Source organism: Loxodonta africana, chromosome 10 (assembly GCF_030014295.1).
Source record: "Loxodonta africana isolate mLoxAfr1 chromosome 10, mLoxAfr1.hap2, whole genome shotgun sequence".
NCBI classification, from domain to species: Eukaryota; Metazoa; Chordata; class Mammalia; order Proboscidea; family Elephantidae; genus Loxodonta; species Loxodonta africana.
In genome coordinates, this window is record NC_087351.1 from 28,003,042 (window position 1) to 28,018,193 (window position 15,152).

Below are 15,152 nucleotides of genomic sequence, written 5' to 3' on the forward strand. Positions count from 1 at the left end.
GAGTGTCTTCCAACCTGGGGGGCTCATTTTCCAGCAGTATATCTATCAGTCAATGTTCCACTGCTATTCATAACATTTTCACTGGCTAATGCTTTTCAGAAGTAGACTGCCAGGTCCTTCCTCCTAGTCTGTCTTAGTCTGGAAGCTCAGCTGAAACCTGTCCTTCATGGGTGACCCTGCTGGTATCTGAATTCCAGTGGCATAGCTTCCAGCTTCACAGCAACACGCAAGCCCTCACAGCATGACAAACTGACAGACACGTGGGGGATATATATATACACACACACACCATATATAATGTGTGTGTGTTGTATGAAACGAGAGAAGGTTGGTACTCCCCTCAACAAGGATAGAAGAGGCCCTCAGGCCTTACAACACACATAGGGTTAAGGCATTGCCACTGACTTTGTGGCTTCTAAGCACAGTTTTTTGGAGCCCTGATGGCACAGTGGTTAAAAGGCTTGTCTGCTAACCAGAAGTTTGGCAGTTCAAACCCACCAGACACTCCTTGGAAACCCTATGGGGTAGTTCTACTCTGTGCTTTAGGGTCCCTATGAGTCAAACTGACTTGAGAGCAATGGCTTATACATACATACACAACACACACACACATATATACATACAGGGATACACAGACACACACATATGTATGCACATATGTATGGAACCCTAGCGGCACAGTGGTTAAGAGTTCAGCTAGTAACCAAAAGGTTGGCAGTTTGAATCCACCAGCTGCTCCTTGGAAACCTTATGGAGCATTTCTACTCTGGGGTCTCTATGATTTGGAATTGACCCTATGGTAATGGGTTTGGTTTGGTTTCTCCTCCCCACTTTGTTCCCAGTCTCCAGGAAACCATTAATCTCACCTTCACTGTATTTTCTACGGTTTTATGCAGATGAAATTATACAGTGTGCACTTTTTTTTTTGGTCTGGCTTTTTTCATTTAGCATAATTATTTAGAAGTTCATGCATGTTGTTGCATGTATCAATAACTTATTCTTTTTATGAATATTTTTGTTAATTGAATTTTGATATGCAATTGTATGGATATATCAAAGGGTGTTTATGCATTCACTTGTGAAGGGATATTTGGGTTGTTTCCAGTCTTTGATTATTATAAATAAACCTGCCGTTAATATTTGTGTATAAGTTTTTGTATGGTGTATACTTTTTTTTACCCCTGGGTTAATACCTAGGAGCCAAATGGCTGTATCATATGGTAGGTGTATTATTAACTTTTTAAGAAACTGCCAAATTGTTTTGCAGAGTGCTTGTATCATTTCAGAGCCCTGGTGGCACAGTGGTTAAGAGCTCAGAAGGTGGGCAGTTCAAATCTACCAGTTGCTTCTTGGAACCTCTATGGGGCATTTCTACTCTGTCCTATAGGGTTGCTATGAGTTGGAGTTGACTGGACAGCAACGAGTTTTTGTACCATTTCACATTCCCATTAGCAGTGTATGAGAGCATCAGTTCCTTTATATCTTCTCCAACACTTGGTATGGTCAATCTTTCAAATTTTAGTCATTCTAGTATGTGTGTTTCTCATGTTTTAAATTTATACTTCCCTGATGGCTAATGAGGTTGAACTTTTTTTTTTTTTTTATTGTGCTTTAGGTGAAAGTTTACAGCTCAAGTTAGTTTCTCATTCAAAAATTTATAAATATCATTTTGTGACATTGGTTGCAATCTTCCTCTGTCCACCCAGGGTTCTCCATGTCCATTTGTCCAGTTTTCCTGACTTCTTGTCTTGCTTTTGGGCAGGGGTTGCCCATTTGGTCTCTTATATTCGATTGAACTAAGAAGCATATTCCTCACATGTTTTATTGTTTGTTTTATGTTGTTGTCGTTGTTGTTAGGTACTGTTGAGTCAGTTCCAACTCATAGTGATCCATTGCACAACAGAACAAAATACTGCCCAGTCCTGTGCCATCCTCACAGTTGTTGCCATGTTTGAGCCCATTGTTGCAGCCACTGTGTCAATCCATATCGTTGAGGGTCTTCCTCTTTTTTGCTGACTCTCTACTTTATCAAGCATCATGTCCCTGTCCAGTGACTGATCCCTCGTGATAGCATGTCCACACTATGTGAGACAAAGTCTCACCATGCTTGCTTCTAAGCAGCATTCTGGTTGTAATTCTTCCAAAACAGATTTGTTCGTTCTTTTAGCAGTCCATGATATAGGCAATATGCTTTGTGAACACCACAATTCAAGTGTCAATTCTTCTCCAGTCTTTCTTATTCATTGTTCTGCTTTGGCATGCATATGAGGCAATTGAAAACACCATGGCTTGAGTCAGGCGCACTTTAGTCCTCAAGGTGATGTGTTTGCTTTTTAACACTTTAAGGAGATCTCTTGCAGCCGATTTGCTCAACACAATGTATCTTTTGATTTCTTGACTGCTGCTTCCATGGGTGTTGATTGTGGATCCAAGTAAAATGAGATCCTTGACAACCTCAATCTTTTCTCCGTTTATCATGATGTTGCTTATTGGTCCAGTTGTGAGGATTTTTGTTTTCTTTATGTTGAGGCGTAACTCACACTGAAGGCTGTGGTCTTTAATCTTCATCAGTAAGTGCTTCCAGTCCTCTTCACTTTCAGAAAGCAAGGTTATTAATGAGTTTTCCTCCAATTCTGATGCCATGTTCTTCTTCATATAGTCCAGCTTCTCAGATTATTTACTCAGCATACAGATTGAATAGGTATGGTGAAGGGATACAATCCTGATGTACACATTTCCTGACCTTAAACCATGCAATATTCCCTTGTTTTGTTGGAATGTTGGAATGGCTGCCTCTCGATCATGTACAGATTCCTCATGAGCACAATTAAGTGTTCTGAATTCCCACTCTTTGTAATGTTATCCATAAATTATTATGATCCACACAATCGAATGCCTTAGCATAGTCAATAAAACACAGGTAAACATCCTTGTATTCTCTGCTTTCAGCCAGCATCCATCTGACATCAGCAATGATATACCTAGTTCCACGTCCTCTTTTAAATCGGCCTTGAATTTCTGGCCGATATACTGCTGCAACCACTTTTGAATGATCTTCAGCAAAATTTTGCCCGCATGTGGTATTAATGACATTGTTCAATAATTTCTGCATTCGTTTGCATCATCTTTCTTGGGAACAGGCATAAATATGGATCTCTTCCAGTCAGTTTGCCAGGTAGTTGTCTTCAAATATCTTGGCATAGATAAGTGGCACTTCCAGTGCTGCATTCGTTTGATGAAACATCTAAATTGGTATTTCGTCAGTTCCGGGAGCCTTGTTTTTCTCCAATGCCTTTAGTGCAGCTTTAACTTCTTCCTTCAGTACCGTTGGTTCCTGATCAGATGTTGCCTCCTGAAATGATTGAATGTCGATCAATTCTTTTTGGTATAGTGACTCTGTGTAATCTTTTCATCTTTTTTTTTTTTATGCTTCCTGCCTCATTTAAGACACTTGTTTTATGTAGAATCCTTCAGTATTGCAACTTGAGGGTTCAATTTTTTCCTCAGTTCTTTTAGCTTGAGAAATGCTGAGTGTGTTCTTCCCTTTTTGTTTTCTTTCTCCAGGTATTTGCACATGTCATCATAATACTTTACTTTGTCTTCTTGAGCCACCCTTTGAAATCTTCTGTTCATCTCTTTTACTTCAACATTTTTTCCTTTTGCTTTAGCTACTTGGTGTTCAAGAGCAAGTTTCAGAGTCTCCTCTGATATCCATTTAGGTCTTTTCTTTCTATCTTGTCTTTTTAATGACCACTTACTTTCTTTGTTTTATAGGCCTGTCTAACCTTTGTCTGAAAAGTGTGCTTCGGGAATGGTTTTGGTTCTGGGTTAGCAGAGCGTCCAGGGGCCGTGGTCTCAGGGGTTCCTTCGGTCTGTGTTGGATCAGTAAGTTTAGTCTTTTATTGTGAATTTGAATTGTGTTCCACATTTTTTCTCCCTGTCTGTCTGGAACTCTCTGTTGTGATCCCTGTTAGAGTGGTTGGTAGCTGGGCATACTCTAATTCTTTGGACTCAGGCTAGTGGAGAATCTGGTTCTTGTGCTCCGTTAGTCCTTAGAGTTAATATTTAACTTGTGTCTTTGGTTTTCTTCATTTTCCTTTGCTCCAGACAGGATGGGACCAATAGATGTACCTTAGATGGCTGCTCGCAAGCTTTTAAGACCCCAGATGCTACTCACCAAGTAAGATGTAGAACAATTTCTTTATGAACTATTATGCAAATTGACCAAAATGTCCCCCCCAAGAGTATGTTCCCCAGCCCTCAGCCCCAGTAACTTGGTCCCTCAAGTTGTTTGGTTGTGTCTAGGAAACTTTCATGTCTCTGCCTTGGCCAGGTTGTGCTGACTACCCTTATATTGTGTGTTCTGCTTCCCTTCACGGAAGTTGACATTTGTCTACTATCTAGCTAATGATTTCCACTTGCCATCTCTCCCCACACTCATAACCATCAAAGAGTTTTTTTTTTTTTTTTTTTCCTGCATAAACCTTTTCTTGAATTCTTATAATACTGGTCTCATACAATATTTGTCCTTCTGTGACTGACTTTTTCCACTAAGCGTAATGCCCTCTAGATTCATCCCTATCATGAGATGTTTTGCAGATTCATCATTGCTCTCTCTTGTTGTGTAGTAAACATGTTTTCATTTACTTATTTTCCATCTGTGTATCTTCAGATGAAATGTCTGTTTATATATTTTGTCTCTTTACCATGCGGGAGACCTTGGTTTGATCCTGGCCAATGAATCTCAAGTGCAGCCACTACCCGCTTTCAGTAGATGCTTGTGTCTTAGTCGTCTAGTGCTGCCATAACAGAGATAACACAAGTGCATGGCTTTAACAAAGAGAAATTTATTTTCTCACAATCTAGTTGGTTACAAGTCCAAATTCAGGATGTTGGCTCCAGGGGAAGGCTTTCTCTCTCTGTTGTATCTGGAGGAAGGTCCTTTTCCTCAATCTTCCCCTGGTCGAGATGCATCTCAGGTGTGGGACTGTGTGTCCAAGTACGCGCTCTACTCCTGGTGCTGCTTTCTTGGTGGTATGAGGTCCCCAACTCTCTGCTTGCTTCCCTTTCCTTTTTTGTCTTCAGAGATAAAAGGTGGTGCAGGCCACACCCCTGGGAAACTCCCTTTACATTGGATCAGGGAGGTGACCTGAGTAAGGGTGATGTTATAATCCCACACTAATCCTCTCAACGTAAAATTACAATCACAAAATGGAGGACAACCACACAATACTGGGAATCATGGCCTAACCAATTTGACACATATTTTTGGGGGGACACAATTCAACCCATGACCACTTGTGTGGTGCTGTGATGCTGAATAGGTTTCAGCTAGGCTTTCAGACTAAGAAGGGTTAGGAAGAAAGGCCTGGAGATCTACTTCCAAAAATGAGCCAATGAAAACCCTATGGATCATAAGGGTCCAATCCGCAGCCAATCATGGAAATGGTGAAAGACCGGGCAGCATCTGGCTCGGTTGTGCATGAGTAGGGGGCTAACTCAATGGCAGCTAACAACAAGGAGCATAAGAATTTACTGCCTCTGAGAAACCCATTTGTTTCACAGATAACGAAAATCGTATACACGTAATATTTCCCCCTTTCCTCATTTTGCTTAAAAGGGAGTTCAGTACAAATTCAGGGACTTGACTTTAATAACAACACAAAATCTTATAGTCCAGAAATCTTCATTCTTAAGGATAGTTTATGAAGTTGGTCAAATTTTCATTAAGACTTTCCTTTTATAAACAGTATTGAACAAACCAAAAAAAAAACAACAAGGATTCCAACTCATAGTGACCCTATAGGACAGAATAAAACTGCCCCACGGGTTTTCCAAGGAGCACCTGGTGGATCTGAACCACCGACCTTTTGTTAGCAGCCTTATCTCTTAACCACTATGCCACCAGGTTCTCCATAGTATTGAACATTCTCCCACAAAAGTTCAGATCAAATCCTAACTCTTTACTGTTGCCCAGAGGTTCTAGATGGTCTGATCCTGCCTACTTCTCCAGCCTCATATACCATTTTCCTCCTGTGTAGCCCAAAGTAACATTTTCTGTTCTTTGAAAAGAGCGCCAGTGGAACAGTGGTTAAGAGCTTGGCTATTAACCAAATGGTTGGCAGTTTGAATCCACCAGCCGTTCTTTGGAAACCCTACGGGGCAGTTGTACTTTGCCTATTAGGGTCCCTGTAAGTCAGAATCAACTTGATGGCAATTTTTTTTTTTTATTTATTTATTCTTTGAAAACCCCAAACATATTCCCACACTTACTTGGAACTTGCTTCCTCTAGCTCTTGGCATTGCTTACTCCCTCCCTTTGAAACAGCACCTCCTCAGAAAGCAATTCTGTGACCATGCTATCTAAATTATCCCTCATCTACCCCAATATTTTTAATATTCCTACTCCCTTTTATTCTTTTTACAGCACTCATGACTACTGGAATTATAGATCTATAAGTTTAACTGCTTATTATGTGTTTTTCTTACTAGAATGTGACTTCATGAAGGCAAGGACTTGGTCTTGTCAATAAATGGTTATTGAATTAAGGAATGTAATACATCGATCCCAGATGCCAACAGACCAATTTGCTTTGACTAAATAGACCAAATCACCTTGAGTGCCATCAAATGCTTCTGAATCTGCCTTTTCTCCCCTTCAATATCTTAGAATCACTCTATCTTTTCCCTTTCTGCTCTCACCTATTCTGGGCTGCGTGTTCAACTTAAGCTTCCTTCTTTTGAAACTAACCCCAAGGTTTAATGCCACTGCAAGATAATCTTTAAAAAGGTAACCCTATTCCAGGTATTTTAACTATCTTTCACAGTCAGCGAAAGGTAAGAAGAATGTAATCTAATGCTTATTTTGTAAATGGAGGTCTTGAAAATTGAATCGGGGGGTGGGGGGAAGAGCTCCTGGTGTCATAAGTGTTTTAGTCACAGTATTCACTGTAGCTTCTTTCCTTTTCCCTGCTAAGAGCAAAACTAATGTAAAATTTTTATAAATTTTTTTTTAAAAATTTTGTCTTTATCACATGCTTATTTAAAGTAGTGTCCCTAAAAGACCAACCCGGCTACTGGTGCTGGTCCAGGTGCACCAGAATCACCTGATTGCATTAAAATGAAGATTTTTCATTGTGCACCTAAAGATTCTGTTTTAGGAGATTTGAAGAAAGGCCTGGGAATCTGACCTTTTAAAATGTTTTCAAAGTAATTATGAAATAGACAAGCTTGGGAGGCAGTGCTTTACATCACTATTACTAACTTTGATGCCAATTAAATAAAAATTTTGGCTCAGTTATGATTTATTGAGTGGCACTAATTTCCTTTTACCTGAGCCTCAACGATGTGAATGCTCTATTCCTTTGCTGGGGTACAGTAGACACACTAGGCTGGAAAAAAAAAATAGGCATAAGAATGGAATATGCACTAATCAGAGATAAATACAAAACAAAAACATAAAGTCAGGGACTAGGTAAATAATCACACGTAAAAAGGGAAGAAATTATTGGAGAAAGGTCTAAAGTCCAGATATCCAGGTCATTTAATTCACTTTACCAGCTACCAAGTCCTGATTTGCAGGCAAGATCTGGTTTAAATGCAATGCTGTCATTCATCCCTTAACTAGGTAGAAATTGATGAATTTGGGTCTATGTCTGTAGGTGCACATGAACAGAAGCTTACCTTTTACTTGGCAACAGAAATGGGGGAAAAATAGCCTGATCCTGTCCACTCATCTGCTCTCATTCTCTTTGATGGGTTTTCTTGCACATCTGAATTTTTCTCAAGCCAGCCTTCATGTCCTTGTTCCAGAGACTGTAGATCAGAGGGTTTACCAGTGGGGTCACTGATGAGTAGAACAAGGTTACAATCTTCTGTATTCCAGCTGGATTTCCAGAGGTTGGGCTGATATACATCACCATGAGGGTCCCGTAGAACAAAGACACCACAACTAGGTGGGAACCACAGGTGGAGAAAGCCTTATGCCTGCCAGTTGCTGAAGGGACCCATAACACTGCTCTTAGAACCAGGGTATATGGCCCAATGATGAAGAAGAAGGTGATGAAGATAATAAAAGAACTCAATATAGAACAAGAAAGCTCAATTCCAGGGGCAGGAACACAGGACAGGGCCAGAAGGGGACCTGGGTCACAGACAAAGTTGTCAATGGTATTGGGGCCACAAAAAGGGAGTTGTGTGATAAAATAGATAGGGACTGGGTAGCAGAGGAAGGCTGTCACCCAGCAGATGGCCACCAAGTTCATGCAGAGATGATTGGTCATAATGGTCGGATAGTGGAGAGGCCTACAGATGGCCAGGTACTGATCAAAAGCCATGAGGGGCAGTAAGAAGGTTTCAGTGATGCCCATGGAGAAGAAGTAGAACTGGAGGAAGCAGGCATTGAAAGAGAGGATTTTAGTTTCAGATAGGAAGTTACCTAACATATTGGGAACAGTAGTGTTGATGTAACAGATCTCCAGGAAGGAGAAGTTGGCCAGCAGAATGTACATGGGGGTGTGGAGTCTTCGATCCAGCTTCACGGCACAGATGATGGCCCCGTTGCCCATCAGTGTCAGGATGTAGGTCACGGAGAACAGCATGAAGAGGAGGATCTGAACCTGTCTGGAGCAGGGGAAACTCAGGAGTATGAATTCAGTTACTGTGTTGGCTCCTGACATATTCATGACTTCCTGAGGTATACAGAGGAAAAGAGCGACAATGACTGAAACGGCCTTATTACTTAATTCACAGGGGATATTTCTTTCTTTTGAAAAGAAATTTCTAAGTTCCTCAGGTTATATTATTTTATTAAACAAATAATAATCTTTACTGCTGAACACCGTTGAACGTTGAAAGCACTTGATATGATCTGACACTGTGAATCATTGAACTCTTTCTCATTCCTGTTTCAGAATTTTCTCAGAGGAAAGAACAGGATACTATGCAATAAGCATCTTGGAGATAGTTAATAACAGTACTTACAAACATGTGTAAGAAAGTATGAAAATCATGCATAGAATAAGATATAAAAGACTTTTAATATGAGACACATATAGTGACCCTATATGACAGAGTACAACTGCCCCATAGAGTTTCCAAGGAGCTCCTGGTGGATTCAAACTGCGGACCTTTTCATTAGCAGACATAGCTCTTAACCACTACACCACCAGGGTTTCCTTCAATTACTTAGATCTTTGGAATCAGAGCCACAAATGCTATGCATCAGAGAAGGAGAAAATAGAGAAAGGTAATGAACAAAGTCTTTATGCAATTTGCTTTCATTCTAGATCAGTGTTGGAGTTACACTGTTATTAATCTTAAGCTGATCTGATATCCTAGACCAAAAAAATGTCAAATATGCTATGCTTTCTTTAGTGTTCATCATGTCTGTTAATGCAGGAAATCTTTGAACATCCAAAAACTTGTTGCCATTGAGTTGATTCTGAGTCTTAGTGATCCTATGTGTTGCCAAGTAGAACTGTTCCATAGGATTTTCAAGGCTGTGACCTTTGGAAGCAGATCCCCAGGCCTTTCTTCCAAGGTGCCAACATTTCAGTTAGTAGGTAGAGCTTAACCATTTGCACCACCCAGGGACACTTTTTGAATACCTAGGCATCAACAAAATGGCTTTATACCTGATTCCGTCTTTTACCAGCTAAATTTAAATACCACTGGTAAACCTCAGTCTAAGTTACAACTCTCCTCACAGGAAGAAAAAGTGAACAATAGATTTGGTATCTTATTTTAAGAATTTTGCTTGAAGTGACAGGATTTATGGAAAGGTTCCTGTTTGTCCAGTTTATGGATGGACACAAAAGACTACAAATGCCAGGCACTCCCACGTAGAAACCTCCGGGACAAATGGCAGAGCCGTAAACTGTCTCTCCAGATAAGGATTTCCTCTCCTGCTTCGCAGCTCTCTCTGTTGCTCTCATCCCACTAAAGGTGTGAGAGGTTGGAGTAGTTTTGGGAAGTAGAAGGAGAACTGGGGAGTCATTGTAATTTTGAAGCATATAAAATCTTCATGAAAACATCCTTCTCAGAATTAGACTTCATCTGGAACATTGTCTGACTTGCATTGTGAGAGTGGCAAAACGAGGCCAAAGAAATCTAAGATTTGGTAGCCAATAGTTTGGTCATTTTGGAACCCCTCAGTTAGTGAAGGATAGTCTTTAACTGAGCCTTAATAGCTCCAAGTGGTGATATTCATATAGGAAAAGAAGTCCAGAATGCAGCCCCACTTTGATTTTTTAAAATATTTTAGCTAAAAATATTTATTAAGGTATGAGTTATAAATGCATTACTTTCCACATCACAAAATGCCATACCTTTAAGGATGATCTTGATTATTGCAATTGGAGACACAATGGGATAGGAGAGATTCAGAATTTTTCACATCACATTTTGCTGTAATGCTCCTCTTCGCTCTATGAGTAGATTGTCTGTGGTGTGGCAAAGCTGTGAGTACGTTTTATGTAACAGGAATTCAGAGTACCCAAGAAGCCAAAGAAACCACAAGGAAACAGTAAGAAAATTGAGAAGAAATATTTGGTGGGTAATGTGTATGAAAATTCCAGTGGCTTGCAAACCAAATGGAAATGAATTCATCGATGTGGCATGCTCAATCGTCTGGTTGGTCTCTCATCTTTCGGTGGCTGTCATCTGATCTGAGGCAGAGCCAAATACATCTATAAGACAGAGAGAGCTGATGTTTCTTTGAGCCCTGCTCCTCATCAGCCCTCTCCAGTCTTTTTCAGAAAACACTTTGCCAATGTCTCTGTTCCCTAAAAAGCTGGTTCTGATTGGTTAATAAGGACAGCGTTTACATATTACTGAGGTTTCTTCCCTGCCCTCATCTCTTAATTTCCTGAGTTTCCCTAGCCCTCCTTAGTTGTAAGGATGAGTCTCCTTACATTCATTCATATAAGTCGAGATGCTGTTGTTTTTACAGTCACACATTAGAAGACATAACTGAACAGCGAGCTTAAGAGCTGTCCTATACTTATATCTCTTCTGAAATCATCTCCACATAGAATTGACAGGTCTGCCTTGTAATCTTCTGTTTTTACTGCAACAAATGGCAGGCAGGATGGGAAGCATAGCATCCTTGGCAACCAGCAGCCAGAGAGGGGACTTACATTGCAGGACACACAGAATTGGTTTGTGGGGAAAGTGGCATATTTGCTCTACCACAGGGACTTATCTATGTTACTCTGAAATCTATGTCTTATGTATCCTAAGGAATATAGTCTCCTATGAATTCTAAAAATAGAACTTTATGCAGGAAGGTTGTCAGCCATATCCCCAAGTTCTCTTCCCTCAGGAGCCCTTGGGCTCTTGGGACTCAGTGTTTCGATGATGATCATATCATCTCCTATTATTTTAGAGCAGATGTTTATTTTGGTCCTATTGAAAGGTTACTTTTTTAATGGTACAAACACCAGCAACACCAGCTGTAATGGATTGAATTGTGTCCCCCAAAAATATGTATGTCAATTTGGCTAGGTCATGATTTCCAGTGTTGTGTGACAGTTGACCATTTTGTCATCTGATGTGATTTCCCTATGTGTTGTAAATCCCATCACTATGATGTAATGAGATGGATTGGTGGCAATTGTATTGATGAGATCTACAAGATTAGATAGTGTTTTATGGCAATCTCTTTTGAGATACCAAAGGCAGAAGTGAGCAGAGAGACATGGGAACCTCATACCACCAAGAAAGCAGTGCCAGGAAGAGAGTGTGTCCTTTGGAACTGAGGTTCCTGCTCTGAGATGCTCCCAGACCAAAGGAAGACTGATGTCTCACAAGGACCTTCCTCCAGAGCTGACAGGAAGAGAATACCTTCCACTGGAGCTGGCGCCTTGAATTCAGACTTCTGGTCTACTGGACTGTGAGAGAATAAACTTCTCTTTGTTAAAGCCACGCGCTTGTGGTATTTCCGTTATAGCAGCACTAGATGACCATGACACCAGCTTAGTTGGAACACTACATTTATGTTGTTCTTCCTATTCTCCCACTTTCAATTTTATTTGTTTTTTTGCATCTGTCTGTAAGTTTTGGACTTTCTTATTTGTTAATATCAGAGTTGACACTAGAATTATAATTTTCTTTCCTATGGACTCTGTTAACAGTTTGGGAAGGGCTACTTCCTTTTTTGGTCAAAGACTTTTTCTTCAAGATCAGCTCTGTACTTCTAGTATGACACTGGTAGTAAGTGCTAAGCAAGAAAACTGAGGCAAGAGTGAAAAGAAAGCATAACTGTTCTCAGCAATTTCATGATATAAACTGTAAAGGAAATGGGGGTAGGAAGGAGACAATTATAATCTTGTTCCAAATTATAAGGATCCATATAAAGAATTTGTAAATTCATAATCCTCTTGTCACTGCTGCTTAGTAGATATTCGGCTTTGGCAGTGATACTGTGGCACTGAAGCTTACAATTTGTTTCCTGTGAGTAGTTCTATCAGTGGAGCAGAACCTGTTAGGTAATTCTGAGCTACTGGGAATGAAAATACAAAAGACCTAATTTCTCTTTAAATAGAGTGTGATTTTTTAGTGGTAAAAGTATTTTTCCTTCTATGACAGAATCAAGAGTCTCTTGGAAAGTCTGAGTCCCCCAGATACCTACCTTATACCCAATAGTCATGATGTTCAAAATGCCACTGTTGAATTTTTTCAGTTAAGATTAACGATGATGAAACACCTACAATTTATTGAATTCTTGCTATGTGCTCTGTGTGTATTATCTCATTAAATCCACAAAATACTATTGTATAAACCAAAACCAAACCCATTGCCTACAAGTTGATTCTGACTCATAGTGACCCTATAGGACAGAGTAGAACTACCCCTTACGGTTTTCAAGGAGCCGCTGATGGATTCAAACTGCCCATCTTTTGGTTAGGAGCCAAATTTAACCACTGGGCCACCAGGGCTCCATATTATGAGATACCTGGAATATAATATGCCTTTTTGGTATATGATGTTTAATTTTGGTTAGTTTCTACCAAGGTGGCTTTTGAAAAGAAATGTGGTGGTGTCACACTCTGTGTTATTGCAGTAAAGAGACTGAAAATTCCTAAATGCAAATGCAGTGATTCCCAATTCTCTTTGCGCATCACAATCTCCTGGACAGCTTTTTAAAAATAAGTGTGCCTAGGCCCACCCCCAGTTGTGAGATAATTGGTTGAGAAACACTGCTCAGGTGGAGGGAGCTGTTAATAGAAAGTTGCACCCGTGGTTGTGATCACTGTAACTGTCCCAGCATGGACTTGTAAAGTTAAACTTGCTTCCAAAAATGGAGTAAGCTGAGGGATCATGGAATGAGGAAGCCACTCCAGAGTGGCAGCAAAGGAGTTTATTAGGGAGACCTACGAGCTGGATCTTGGGCGTCAGCAGGACCAAGCTGATCTCTGCTTCTCATAGTGGCAGGGCAGAGGCTTTATAGTGCCAGGCTTTATACAAACTAGGGATGGTCCTAGGCTTACATAAGGCTTCCTCAGCAAGAATTTCCTAAAAATAACTTAGCAAATGGCAGTGAATTAGTGGAAAGCATGAGGGCAGTGATGCATGGCCTTGAAAAGCCATTTTCTCCTTCGGTCCACCTCTCAAGGCTGGCTCCTACAATCTGGCACGTTTCCCCTCTTCCACAAAGTCCCTGAGGGCTCCAAGAGGAGGTGTTATACCTTTACAGGTAGGAAAAGAGAGTGTTGCTGTCGTTGGAGGCACAGACCACATCAGCAATAGAGACAAACACAGCAGAGAAACCCTATAACTAGGAAGAGACCAAGGCCCAACCAAAAACCTCACCACCTGAGGGGAAAGAGGAAAACTAGCTGGCCACAGCAAACCACTCATCAGGTATGTCCAAGGCATCTATCTGTTATACCCCAATGAGTTAAACAGGCTTTAATGTCCCTCCCTTGTCTCCTGCAGCTGCCCAATCAGTTGCAGACAGGGTTTCTACACTCTAAGACATGTTTTTGGTGCTTGAGAAGAACAGTTGTCCACAGTCCCAGCAGCTGTTTTTGCTGTGGACTACGGCAAAGCTGTGAGCCCACTCTAGAAAGACATTGGCAGGCCTGAAGGGAAGAAAATAGAGTAGACCATTACTACAATCAGAAAGGCAGGTGTTTAGTAAGTACCAAATAGGATAAATCTTCCCCTTCAATCATGATCACACTGGTGGCTTCCCTTCGAGTGGTGAGAACAGTGACTGATTTTTAGGCATTTTCCCTGGCTGAGTGTGTCATATGTGCTGCCCTGGGGAGGTCACTTGAGGGGTTGGAAGTAAAGTCATCCATTTTGCTGTTTGCCAGAAAGGTGACCTACTTCTGCCCCCCTGAAATAGTCTTAGTTCATTTCCATGTAAATTGTGACTGTTGAGGCCCTCGATTCAGTAGAATGGTGGACTCTTATAGTAGGCCAATCTGTTATTCCAATTCCAGAGTTGAAGTAACCAATCCACCCTGGTAGGGTTACCCTGACAGGTGCCAATAGGTGATTCCACTTACCAATGCTGGATCCTGAGGTGTCCAGAGGACCAGGCAGTTTTGTTCTGGTAACAATCTTGGTGGATACACTACCACAGCCTGTGATGCCACTTATATTGTTGTAGGGTCACTCAGGGCTCCTAGTCTGGTATATGGGGCTAAAACCTCAGCGGGGACTGAATTTATCTAATTCAAAGCCCCGGGAACCCCCTTAGGCCCCCTTGTCAGGGAAGGCTTGCACATAAGCATTCGTATTGGTTGTTTTAGGACACTGTTCTTCCTTTCCTCCAGGGCCATGGCCTGGGGTTTATAGGGCAGGTGGTAATGCCATTGTACCCTGCTCTTGGTCCCACATTTGTGCACATCATGACCTGTAAAATGTGTATCCTGGTTACTATCAATCCTTCAAGGAACTGTGTACAAAATGTTCAGTTTTTGTAGTCTTTTTTTTATTGTAGCAGCCTGGTTCGCTTGTTTACATGGGAACATGTGCCAAGCTGTGTAACAGAGTCAACACAAACTAGAGTATATTTTGCTCCTTCACTGGGGATTAGAGTCTCTATATAATCTACCTGCCAGTCTGTCACTGGTTGTGTTCCCTTATGCATCTTCCCAGGACCATTGGGCAGATGCCTTGGACGTTGGTGTGAGCACTCG

The 15,152-nt window shown here is 41.0% G+C and overlaps 1 protein-coding gene and 1 non-coding gene across 2 annotated transcripts; one reads left to right on the forward strand and one right to left on the reverse strand.

Moving 5' to 3' along the window:
* The first annotated feature begins 305 nt into the window (after window positions 1-305).
* Window positions 306-431, forward strand: LOC111748940 (U6atac minor spliceosomal RNA). Its single transcript, XR_002784386.1, has one exon. It is a non-coding gene; the product is annotated as a U6atac minor spliceosomal RNA (small nuclear RNA).
* Window positions 432-7,482: 7,051 nt separating this feature from the next.
* On the reverse strand, window positions 7,483-8,823 carry LOC100676390 (olfactory receptor 11H6-like). The gene has a single exon (XM_023542002.2). The coding sequence runs from the start codon at window positions 8,682-8,684 to the stop codon at window positions 7,743-7,745; it is 942 nt and encodes a 313-aa protein (XP_023397770.1). The 5' UTR covers window positions 8,685-8,823; the 3' UTR covers window positions 7,483-7,742.
* Window positions 8,824-15,152: the final 6,329 nt, after the last annotated feature.